Source organism: Pecten maximus, chromosome 16 (genome assembly GCF_902652985.1).
Source record: "Pecten maximus chromosome 16, xPecMax1.1, whole genome shotgun sequence".
NCBI lineage: Eukaryota > Metazoa > Mollusca > Bivalvia > Pectinida > Pectinidae > Pecten > Pecten maximus.
The window spans coordinates 4006784-4020128 of NC_047030.1; the positions used below are offsets into that span (position 1 = coordinate 4006784).

General features: G+C 37.9%; 1 protein-coding gene across 1 annotated transcript; it reads right to left on the reverse strand.

Annotated features, from left to right (window-relative positions):
* Positions 1-11480: 11480 nt before the first annotated feature.
* On the reverse strand, positions 11481-12311 carry LOC117314541. Its single transcript, XM_033868606.1, has one exon. The coding sequence runs from the start codon at positions 12309-12311 to the stop codon at positions 11481-11483; it is 831 nt and encodes a 276-aa protein (XP_033724497.1).
* Positions 12312-13345: the final 1034 nt, after the last annotated feature.

Here is a 13345-nt window from a genome sequence, read left to right on the forward strand (position 1 = left end):
TCCATATATCAACGACATGCAATATTTACATTGTCACCGGGACTGTATCTATTCCGACTTGAACAGTGGTGATAAAACAGTTTTACTCTGTGGTTATGTATAACAGTGTCGGTTAACTGGTTACATAGATACGCGACAGTAGTTGTGTTTGTGATTTTAAAAATAACTATCATTTTAGTACATTAAAACGATCCATTAATGAAGTTTAGTAATGTTATTTGCAGTGAAGTAGTGATATAGTCTTTCCTCTAGCATACGTAATTCGATTATATTATGCATTCAATATATAGAATAATTATGGAGATCCTACTACTGATGGTTTCTCAGTTGTAGTTTAAAGTCACATACTCCCAAAGAAATGTTTACATTTCGAGCTCTTTACAGTTTTCACGCTTAATATATTTACATTCTGTGTTGCATTTGCCTAAATGTCGTTAGTAAACCAAATTGTATTCATAAGAGTGTATACTACAATTTACAGTGATTCGGCCAGAGTAGGGATACAGCCCCAGGTGTTGCTGGTCAAAACAATGGTCCCCAGTTACATTCGGCCAGGAGAGATTTCGAATGCATTTATCTACGTAAACCACCACAAAAAAAGCAACGCAAGTTATGAGAGTAAAATTTAATAATAGAAAAAATGAAGTCGACCGACTCGACACAAAATTTTTATAAGCTCTATTCCTGATCTATAGGAAGTAATCAAATTGTCACTGTCGTCACACAGGGGCTCGTTGTCGAATTGTCAGGAATGCTAGACACGACAACATTTAAAGTCCAGCCTTTAAAAAAAACAAATCTTGCGACAAATCGGCAGTATCGACATGGTTTCTGGTTGTGTATGCATACTGAATTATAGTTATGTGGTTATTCACTGATGTCAAAGGCCTACCTTACTCCAAAATCGAGCCCCTGTGAAGTTGAACATCGTCTGCTAAGTTAGCGACACAGATGTGACCGGTTAGACTGGATTCTGTTTCTAATGAAATATCCTTGGAATCGTTTTCACCTACTGTCAAGACGACGTTCATTTAGAATTTAAGAGATGATATTCCTCTGAAAATAACGTAAATCCAGTCGATAGAAACATAAGTGTTTCCGAGGAATCGAGTCTGTCTTGTGCAGTACCCATTCAACGCCGCATCACTTCTAAATGTTAACCGTATATCATGCGCCGAAAAACGGCTTTATTTTTAAACAATCAGAAATTATGCAATTGTGAACAATTTGAAGATATCTACAAACGTTTATAAAATATAATATAAAGCCAAATTGTGCAAAAAACATTCCATGTGATTGCCATTGATAACGACATGAGGGACTATATTATTCCTTCTGGAAATATCGGCTGTTTCGGTATTTGAACTTGATGACGTTAGTGATAGGAGAAGCGGCAAATTTAAACGCGTCTTAAGCTACAGTAAATAAAATAAAATTATGAATGTAAATATAAGCATTGAACTGTTGAACTGTATACTACCATTTGGTAACAGTTCAATGCTTAAATATACCTAACAAATTATCGCGAATCAAAAACTGGAGAAAAATGGGTATTTATGAAAGTACATTTTTGTATACGCGAAATTCCCAAGAATAATAACTGGGTCCGACTGGGGGTATGCGAAATAGTTCCATAATACAACGGGTTTGTTATCAGTCTTTAAAATAACTTCACGAAAGCTGATTCGCTCATTTTTCTCGCCGTCATGTGGTGGTGTTATTTGGTGTGTATTAGTTGGCATTTTTCATGATTTCCCTGATATCATTAAAAAAAAGATTAAAAACTGATATATAACCGTTGATTACACTACACGCAAATGTAATGAAAATTGTTTTCTACTAAATAAAACAGCTATGTGCTGTTAATAAGACTAAATTACATTAGAAAATTTCTATTCAAAGAGCTACAACCTTGAATAAGTCTAGTATGTAATTTTCTGTTCCTTAGAGACAGTTTAGTTACGGGGTTTTTTTTCTGGAATTACCTTCTTTGAATTTTGACAGTTTCTATTGCTATAGTTATTTCTAATGAATTCCACATCATCAGGGTACTAGGGGGAAAATATTTGTCATACAGCATGTACAAACCTATTGACATTTGGGTAATACATAATCTTGACCACGTCTTGGATTATATCTACTGATGTCAGGTACTCTGTTGGGTACGATGTCGTTCAGGAAAGAATGTGCATTTCGTATGATATTTGTTTGTTCTTTTTCCGTCTGTCTTCATGTTTTCTCCATCCTGTTTCCTTATATAAAGACTTCTATTAGCGAATAAATGCAAGACTAACTACTTGCTGTTCCAGTTGGACTTTTTCTATTTCTCTCTGAATGATTACAACCATTCCACGTTTCACTCTCATTTTTAAATTAGGCCTGATTCTTTAGGTAGAATGTCTTTATTTACTGTAAATGTCAATTGTCGTAAACAAGATATATATTTGAAGGCTAATTTGACAATACTTGAGGTATGTGTTTCCCCCATATACTATTTGATTTCTACCTCTTCGATAATCTCTCAACTAATTAAGAATATTGCATTAAAAATGGTATGCTTTAGGATTTTCATACGACCATGCCAAAAACTCTATGATTTTCTTTTCTTTTGTTTTTGTATTTTATGAAATGTTAAAGAATACCATTCATATTTGGGACTTATTTCGTTATTCAAACAAATATTATGATACATTTTAAGTGATTGTGTAACAGTATACATTGAACAATTCCTGTTAGGTGTTCATACAAAAGGGTCATATCGTTAGCTTTATTTAAAGTTAAAATAATGTCCATTACTTCAGTAATAGAGAAAACTTTATATTCCATTGAATTAGTGTAACTTTATCAGCGTACATAACTCTCTTGTACCATCGTCATATAATGAGAGATTCTGATGTAGCTTTTTTATCAATTAGTCTCTACATAAGTATCCAATATTCAAAATCATTCACAACACAATTATAAATAACATTGTTAATATTTTCGTAATTCGATGTTTTAACATTCTTCTCCATATTGTTTATTTTGTTTCACTTTTGCTTGAATTTCAGAATGTCGCTTGGAGGATTTAATATAAATGCTTGTTTTTCTATCCCGACTCTTTTCCTGATTTCCTATCGTAGTTCTGAATCAGTTACTTGTTTCATTGGTATGCATAGATCCACACACTCGGAAAAGGATGAGGTAAGGATATTACAAGCTTCGTCTGTATCAAAATTTCTAAAATTTTGCCCATGAAAAATTCTTAATTAGATTGTTAACTGATATGATCTGCATCTATATCAATCTATTTGTCACGCTTGTATGTATTCGTGATTTACCTGATAATTTGATAGCAACACAGTAACACAGTGATTACTTATCCATTTTCAACAGTTATGACCGAAGATTCTAAGGTATTGATAGTTTTATTTACAAATATTAATACATGGATGAATCCAAATATTATAGTGATTGAGAGTTTATATGTAGTAACACCGGTAGGATAATTTATTACATTTATGAAGATTTGTCTAGAAACACCGAGTTTTGTTATAGCTTTTTGTTAAATTGAAATTTAACATAGCTAATACAAATTAAATATCCCTCTGAGCAACCAGCCTTCCTCAAATATTGTTTTCACGTGTAAATAGAACCTTTACGTATATATATATATATATATATTCTAACAAATAAAGTGTTTACTGTTATGATAATTAAGATAGTAGTTGTACAGCAGATTCGTCAATACCGTACTCCCGTTCTAAGTGACAACGGTGTGACAAATTAAGAGAGTCAGCGAAGTCTAAAATAGGCCTCAAAAAAATCTTTAATATAGAAGGGGCCTTACCACAAATAACTCTATTGATCAATTTGATGATGTTAGATATTGGATTATTCAAAAATGACATCAAAGAAATGAGCATTTTTTAAGTATCAAGGCATTTATCACCTGCCTGGAGACCGATAGAGGGTTACCACGTTGCGTCTCCTAAAAGATATTAATGGACAAGTGTATTATAAAATACCAAAAAAATGAAGTTTAATATTTGTTGCTTCATGATCTGCCTAGTTTCTGTTGATATTAAGTAAAATTTACATGATCCTAAAACATGGGCTGATGCTAAAGTAGTTAATACCTTGGTAATAGATATATATTCAGTATGTCACCTACATGTCAATTTGGTCATTTGTTATCTTGATTGTTGTGAGAAATTAAACCTCCAACAACAACCGTATTATGTATATTGACTACGGACTGAAGTCAGCGAGACTTCTTATCTGAACATTGTTATATCATTGATATATGATTTCATAAAAAAAAACGGACACGTCTGTGTTGCTGGATGTATCTAAAAATTTCAAACGATTTCGGTAACTGATTGCGACAGGGTGTGTACATACGGAATCAAGTTTTATATATTCTAGCATAAATAACTCGGTCTTTATTCCAGGTTTAAAATACAGACGATGTAGTTAAAGAAAGTTCAATAGTGCAACTTCATAAAACAAAATACAGGATATACTAAATACGTGGTACGTGCTGTTTGTCAGGAATTCTGTACCGATATAAGTACTAAATACTTAAAAACTCTATAAAGATCTGAGAATTTATTGTCACCATACTGTTAACCCGTACAGAGGGGAGGGGGAATGCTGCCTCTTTTATCTCACCGCATGTCGTAAAAGGCGACTAATAGTGCCCCTCCCCTTTGGGTGGATTTACCGTGTATTGGTCAGGCGGAATTGAAGAGAATAAGAATAACGCTTGCTTCACTACACTCCATGTTGATTTAAATGAATGAGAGAAAAAATCTATCAACACTCCATGTTGATAGTGGGATGCAACTTCCCGTGGTTTCCCCTGTAGTATTGGTTGTGTAATTCTGTGTCTTATGTTTAGGGGACTTTTGTCAAACGCCTTTCATTCCTCTCTGCCATTTCTCCCTGTTCTTTGTCATATTCCTTTGACACCAATCCTCATATGAACTCGACTGTTGTGATGATATTAAACTCTGTTATCAATCAAACACAAAACAAACGAACAAATGTTATAATTTATGTTTTTGATCTATTTAATAACACTAACATGAATGACATTTATCAGTTATTTTAAAACGTTTGTAAAGTCGTTCAGACCACCTAACGGCCCATAACGAACGGATGCTATTTTGAGTTTACATTTGAAATCGGCTGAAGATGTAACAATATCATCATAATGGATAAACGAGAGTTGTCATCAGTGAAAACAGGCCTGTAATGTAATGTCTAAATAATGAAATAGTCTATCATACTTCATAAAACTTGTGAACATTGCACGAGTTATCTCTCTTGATCAGGAATATCACGCGACGAGTTGATTTGGTCCCGCAATCATGTTGACCCACAGGAGAGGTTGAATAATGATATCATCAGTTTGATTAATTGCCTAAAAGCCATAGAAATGATCCTACTCTATTGCCACATATCATGTCACACGGTATCACATCTTATAATGTCACAGGTTTGTTACACTTTGGCAATTTTTGTCGCAATATATAATTAAGGTAGCTTAGTTATGTGTTTTAATTATTTCATGATGTCACACTTTACCACAAACACTGCGGTCTAGTCTAAATAGTCAAATGGTGGTGGTAGTGTCGGACTTTGTACTGTCGTATACATGTATATGGTTATGTTACTGTAACATTGTATGACACATGAATATGGATATGGTATGGGTATACCAGAACGGCATCGTAAGACACATGTAGGTATGTCGTATTACATGTATATGCAATGATGTTATGTTGCGGTTTAGATTATTCAATAAAACTTGAACCTGTCTCTCCTCATTTTGTAGGCTGACTGTGGTACATCGCTCCCCCGTTTCCACCCTTTCTAATTTCAACGGTTGGGCTCATCTAGAAAGGAGGAACATGTTGACCTTTTTGGTCAAGATGACGATTTTGACACGTTACTAGAAGGTCCAGAACCATTTCAGGTTAAGCAGGAATCGCAGACCGCGAATACAGAACCGGTCATAACATAAACTGTCAGTCCACTTTCGCAAAATGAATTCAAATAAAGAGGCCAGATCGGTGAACAGTCCTCAAGTATGGGATAAGTGAACATTCTTAGACAAGTATACAGACTCTGGAATAGTTGACGGTGTCGTCCTTATCATACACTATATAGCGAGAGTTAGGAGATACTTAGAGGGAAGAAAGAATCTAGGTTTACCGACATTTCAGACAATTATCAGCACATACTACCATATAAGTCGTATTCCGCGATCAAGAACTCAAGCAAACCTCTTGTCCGCGTCGTCATAAGACAAGTTTGGTTGAAACACGTAGTCTCGACAGGCGTTCGCGATGAAAGAATATGTTCGGATATCTGATTCGGAAACAAGAATAGGTTCAAAAGACCAATCGATTCGTGTGAACATTTTCGGTGCAAAACAAGATAATTTAAAATAACTAAAATCCTTGCAATTTGATGTAAATGAATAAAACAACGGAATTGGAAGCCGACAGCGTCCTTGGACAGTTCAAATAACATTGCCAACACTCCTGAGGGGAGGAAAGTCCAGTCGGTGAAGAGAAAATGTTTATCTCGTGGTGAATCTGGCCAGCGCTGTGCTCATTTATTCCGGTGCGTCAGTATGGAATATTTTTTCTCGACTGTAAATCACCGTCGGGAAACGGAAATTAGTCGTTGAAGACTCAGTGATCGTTAAAGAGACCTCCCACAGCGATAGCAGTCCTAGCACTATGTACAGAAACTGTTGTGCGAATAAATACAAACTCTACGGAACGAAGACATCAGTCTTTCTGAACTGTTCATCTTTCGCCTAAATCTTAAACAAAATTGATTAAACACATTGGGGCAGAGTGAATACATGGTCTTTGTAAACATAGAGGCTAAGAATCATGAAGTCCTCTGGGATACAGGTGCACCAATTAGTATGATATATTACAGTTGGATTTGAGCTAATGTTTCAGAGGTGAGAGTGCGATATATTAAGGAACTGTAAGAGAGAGAATTTAATCTGCAAATGGGGATGAAATATCTCTTGATTATGAGGTTTATTTGTAGAGGAAACTGAAGAAAATGTCTCAATTTTGGTAACCAAAGCAGAGCGTAAAACTGGATAGTCTCATAGTAGGACACAAAGTAATCCCATGCTTTGTAATATTGGGGCTCTGAAATTGGCCGGGATGTGGAAATTCCAAAACGGATGTAATTTATAATGGAGTTAGAGATTATCCTCGTAATCCCAGTTAGTTTTGGGCAAATAAACGACACTTTAATTAGTGGTTCAGAATACCCTTTGGATAATCGGGAGGCCATAGGGCATTTCAGGAATTCATGAGAAAAAAACTTGAGTGACCATAGATATATTGTATACATTTACTTTACTTCGATGATATACTCGTCTTCAGAGTCGGACGTTTTTCATCACCATCTGGATGATGTTTGTTTATCTGTTTGTTTGTTTATGTTTTACGGCCCATTGACAACTAGGGTCATTTAGGGCCAAACAGTATACTATCGTTTTTCTTTATTTTTAAGTTTTTAAGTTAAAATCAGATAAAATTTGTCATTTTTAAAAGCATTCGTATTGTATATTTAGATCATAATGATAAAAAAGTTGGTTAAAAATGGTAAAATATATATATGTACGAATAGATTATGTGAACAAAGAGAGTAACGTAAAAGACATCAAAGTCTATAGAACAGATCGATTTCTTTCAAGTAGCTAAATATTGTTTTCGAATCCACGGAACTGAAAAGGGTTCTCATATCCGGGACTCGAAAGTATTTATCACGAATGTGCTTGAAATCGGAACATTCTATTAAAAAATGCTCCACTGTGAATTGAGCATCGCATGCATAACACACCGGTGGATCCTCTCGTTTCAAAAGGAACGAATGGGTAGGATATGTGTGCCCGGTACGGAGCCGAGAGAGGACGATTTCCTCTCTACGCTCCTTCCGACTTCGTGTTGATGTTTTAAGTTTCGGTTGTACTATAAAAAGTTTGTTGCTCGTCTCGAGAGACCAGCATTGCTGCCATTTACTCTGGATGGCAGAACTAATTATAGTTTTGAAATCTGTATATGGTATTTCGATATTTGTTTGTTGCAGATTTAAAGCATGTTTTGTATGAGTATATTTGTAGGGTCTCGTAATTGTAAACTCTGAAGGACAGACAGAGAGTCAGAACAAATAATTGCCTTTTTGATGCGTTGTTCATCGATATGGTCGAGGGCCAAATCGATGGCACATGGAGTCGCCATCTGGTAGACGGATTGAAGAACAATGGTGATCGGCGTAGCATGCTGCTGAGACCTTCTCACCATCTTTTGAGCCATCAGTGTATATCTGAACATGATCAGGAAAATCTGCAATGCACTCCCGAAAGGAAGATTTGTGCTCTTCAGGTAATACACTCGACTTTGCCCTCTCATGTAGAGTAAGGTTAATATCAGGTGTTTCGACAAGCCACGGTGGTACATCAGTTACGGTGTACTCGCCTATGTTGTCTAAACTGATGTTAAGTTCCTGAAGAAAATTAGAAATTCTAATGCCAAATGTTGGTAAGAGTTTTTGGTTTTGAGTAAATATGTTTTGGTATTGCGGATTGACAACAAGGTCAAAGGCTGGATTTTTCGGGTTGGATTTCAATTGGGCGGCATATTGAAGAGCAAGTTTTTTCTTTCTGTCATTTAAGGATGGTTCATTTGCCTCTACATAAAGGCTCTGCACTGGTGTTGTTCGGAAAGCACCAAGTGCTAGACGTAATCCTTGGTTTTGGATAGGATCCAACATCTGCAGGTAATAATTTCGTATGGGATAGTATTCGTAAAATGTTCATTGCCTTTTAGCACTTATCCTTCAAGTATTTTATATGTGGAACAAAGGAGAGTTTCGAATCGAAAATTAGTCCGAGGAATTTAGTCTGTTCAACAACTGGAATTTTGATACCATTTAATGTTAGATCTGGATCATTACATGTATGTGGTTTTCGTTTTTGGCAGAAGTGCATGCAGACAGTTTTTGATCTGGAGAATTTGAAGCCGTTTTCATCTGCCCTTGTTTGTAGTTTGCCTAAACATTGTTGAAGTTGTCGTTCTATCGTGTGCATGTTCTTCGACCTATAGCAGATCAAGAAGTCATCGACGAATAGAGACCCTTCAGTTGACTTACCGAGACATTTAGTTATACTGTTGATTTTCAGACCGAAAAGTGTTACGGAAAGGATCCCACCCTGAGGAACTCCCATTTCCTGTTTGGCTGTTTCAGAATAAGTTGAACCTACGCGAACTTTAAAATGTCTGTCAGTAATGTCTGTAATTTGAAATGAATTTAGGGAGATTCCCACGTACACCAATTTCATGCAGGTCTTTCATAATACCATATTGCCATGTAGTATCGTATGCTTTTTCCAGATCAAAGAACACAGCGACAAGATGCTCCTTCTTCGCGAAAGCTTCTCGAATGAAGGTTTCTAATCTGACCAGATGTTCTACCGTTCCTCTGCGGTTTCTGAATCCACTTTGGAGTGGACTCAAAATACTATTGGATTCAAGGAACCAAACTAGTCTAGTGTTTATCATCCGTTCAAGTGTTTTGCATATGCAGCTCGTTAGAGAGATTGGACGATAATTATTTGGTTCGGTGGTGTCCTTACCAGGTTTTGGAATTGGAATAATTGTAGATTCCTTCCAATAATCTGGGATCTTTCCAGATTCATAGACTTGATTGAAAATATATAGGAGACAACGAAAGGATTATTACGGTAGATGTTTCAGGAATTGGTACGGAATTTCATCTGGCCCATGCTGAATCGTGTGATTTGTTTAAGGATTCAAGCAACTCTGGGAGATCGAATGGTTTATTGTAACTTTCTATGTTGCAGGATTTAAAATTGAAGCGTTTCTTTTCTTTCTCTTGTTTGAATGTTTGAAATTTTTCAGAGTGGTTTTTGGCTGATGAGTTTTGGGCTATATGTTTGGCGAATGCATTTGCAATTTCTGATTTAGAAGAGAAAATTTGTTTTTTATTGATAAGATGGGATGATGGTGCCGTTTTTCTTTTTCCACTTATTTTTCGCAACTGATCCTATACCTTTTTAGATGATGTGTTTGAAGATATTTTAGATACGTATTCCTTCCAGCTATTCTGTTTATCGGATTTGATAGATCGCCGAGCCTTTGCCCTCCAAATTTTAAAATTATTGTAATTTTCAACAGTTGGGGAAGTCAAAAATCGTCTTAGAGCTGCCTTTCGGCCGGATCTATTAATAAAAGAGTCTTCAGATAAAAGAAACTTTGTAGGTTTTGGAACGGACTTTGGTATACCTTTGTCGCTAATAGAAGTAAGAGTTTCTGTGAATGTCTTAATTGAATCATCGAGGTTAGTTAGTTTTTCTACAGTAAGCTCCTCGTTGCACAGGTGTTGGAATTGAACCCAATCTGCTTTGTGCATATTCCATCGAGGAAGTAGTTTATCAAGAGGAGTCCTAATATTATTTAGAAAAATAGGGAAGTGGTCACTCCCACATAAATCATTATTAACCTTCCAGTCATAATCGAGAAAAATGGAGGGATGGCATAGTGATAGGTCGATATGGGTACAAGAGCCTGTAGCAGGGTGTAAATATGTTGGCGTGATATTGTTAAAAAGGTATGTCTGTGTTCAGGGAGCCCCACAGGCTGTTATGCCCATAAAAATCTCTGAGAATTATGTATGGTGTTGGGAGTTGGGCGACGAGGTTATTCAGTTGCTCACTAGTGAAAGCAACACTTGGAGGAAGATAAATTGAACAGACAGTTACTTGTCTGTGTAAAGTTGCACATACAGCGACAGCCTGTAAATTTGTGTTTAACGTGATCATTCTGTGAAGAATATTCTTATTGACAGCCACAGCTGCGCCACCTGTTGCCCTGATTACTATAGCTGTGGTGCTATTATAACGCGAGAAATTTCTAAGAGTAATTGGGTTTTTTAACATGACCTCCTGTAGGCAAAACAAGGCAGGTCTTAACTCTTTCGATAGATTTTGAAACTCTTCTATAATTGCCCGTAGTCCGCGTATATTCCATTGTATGATCGTGTTGTTATTATCGGCCATTATCCTGGTTCATGCTGGTCGTTCTTCGGACTGACAGGGCTGCCTGGTGTAGGCTGTCTAGTAACAGCAACGTTGGTGATATGCTGTTCACTGTCGTCCATAAGAACGCGATACCTGTTGTAGCCAAGGATAGGGTCATCTGAATCCTTGGTCGGTTTGTTGTTTAGGGAGGGATGCCTATTGATCCGTGCCCTAGATTTTGGTGTTCTTTGGTCTTGAGGGGGTGTAATGGCAGGTCGTTTGGTAATTCGGGAGGTGTCGACCGACGGCTGTGAAAGAGTTCGTCGTCTATGGTGGTCGGCACCTGCCTTAGATTTCCGTTCGTTTGTGATGGTTTTTGTTTTCGATGGCGATGGTTCGATTGGTGGTGGTGTGTGTTTTATGGGTTTTGAAGGCTCTGGAGGTTTGGGGTGGCACTCCAGCGTGAGGCTTTCCCAAATAACTGTTTGTGTTTTGGCTGGTTTGCCATCTCGGGAGCATATGGGCCCCAGGCAGACTGGTCCTCAAATACTTGGATAGAGGTATCCTTTACCGAGATGGTATCTGCTGTCGACTTTTTAACGATTGTGGCAAATGTGGGGCTTGTGCTGTCCTTGCTCTCGACTATCCTCCTGGCTTCAGGAAAGGACATATTCTCGGTATATTTCACCCGGAGTACCTCCCTTTCCTTCTTCCAGGCAGAACAGTCTCGAGACGAGGCCGCATGGTCACCCTGGCAGTTTATACATCGTTTGCCAACAATGTTACACTGGTCGTTGTCTGTGTGGCCTTCACGTCCGCAGAGTTCGCAGACAGTGTTCCGTCCACATCTTTCCTCGTGATGTCCGTACTTTTGACAGTTACGGCACCGCAGAGGGCTGGGGATGTAGGCGGAGACACCGTACCTCTGGTAACCTATTGTTACCGTCTGATGTAGCTGCGGCACTCCGAACGTGAGAATAAAAGTGTTCGTATTAATTGTTTGTCCGTTGCGTCTGGAACGGATCCGCCTAACCTCCGAAACATGGATGTTCTCAACATGTTGGAAGTACTCCAGTATGTCGGCCTCGGAGTCGTTCTTCAATGCGGGGCACCTGATTACTCCCTTTGAAGAATTCAGTGAGGCGTGGGGCTTCACCTCGACATTGAGACCGGCAAAACTGGAAGTACCCATGAGGTTAACCGCCTGTTGACGGCGGTAAACCTCAATGAGGAGAACACCCGATCTCATTGGCTTGACGGATTTTACCTCACCCGCTATTCCCTGAATTCCCTTCCTCAGCAGGATGGGCGATAACTCTTATCTCTGGAGGACATGGTTAGGAAATGAGGGAACAACGGAGAGGCTCCAGTTCCAGATGTTGTTTTGGTTGCGTTTTGGGTTTGATTTGGCTTTTTTTTGTGGGGTTGAATTAGGTATTGTTTTTGTTTGTGGTGTGTCTGTTGTGTTTGATGACTCGCCTTTGCGTTTTGTGTCATTTTTATCGTTTGTACCCAGTTTCCAGTGTCGAAAGTGTCAGGGTTACATAAAATATTATACTCGAAAGAGAAAGCAGCAGTTTGGTTCTCCCGCGATTGCCCCTAAGTCACTGTCGTCTGGAGACGTGACCAGCCGATTGAAAATACAGGGACCATATTGCCACCCGTCTAGTCCGAGTCTGAAGCCAAAGTCGTGTGTTGCAGACTGGCATGATTTATAATCAACATCCAAACTACTCAACCACCAGGACCTTCTTCTCCGGATTTACGGGAGGCAAACAACGGCAAACGGTTTGACTCAAAATTGAGCTACTGAATGATGTACGCAAGCTGTTACAGCATTTCAAAGGGACTGGTATTAAATTTAAACCTACCAAATCTAACCTACTCTGACTGAAGGCGAGATACTTGGGTCAACTGGTCTCTGTAGAATGATGTACAGTAGATACATGTACAGACGAAAACAAAGTTATGACTACGCTGAATGAGAGGCGACCCAGCGTAATATCTGAGGTTAGACAGCTGTAAGGGCTTTTGGATATTATCTTGCGTATATTCCGCATATTACGCCAGTTCATCCTGCATACAGACGTTCACAAGAAGATATCGCGCCATTCTTTACTAGTGAGGTGACACATGTTTCAGCAGTTTTCATCAAAACCGCTCAATATCTAAGTTTCGACCAATAAAAAGACTGTGTGGTTCATAAGACAAAAAAAAACCCATACAGTTGAACTTGCAGTCCCCTAATGCCTCCTTTTACCAAATTAAATTAAAATCGAACTA

Excerpts from the sequence above, each read along its gene's own strand:
- LOC117314541 (XM_033868606.1), bottom strand. The coding sequence starts at position 12,311 with ATGAGATCGGGTGTTCTCCTCATTGAGGTTTACCGCCGTCAACAGGCG.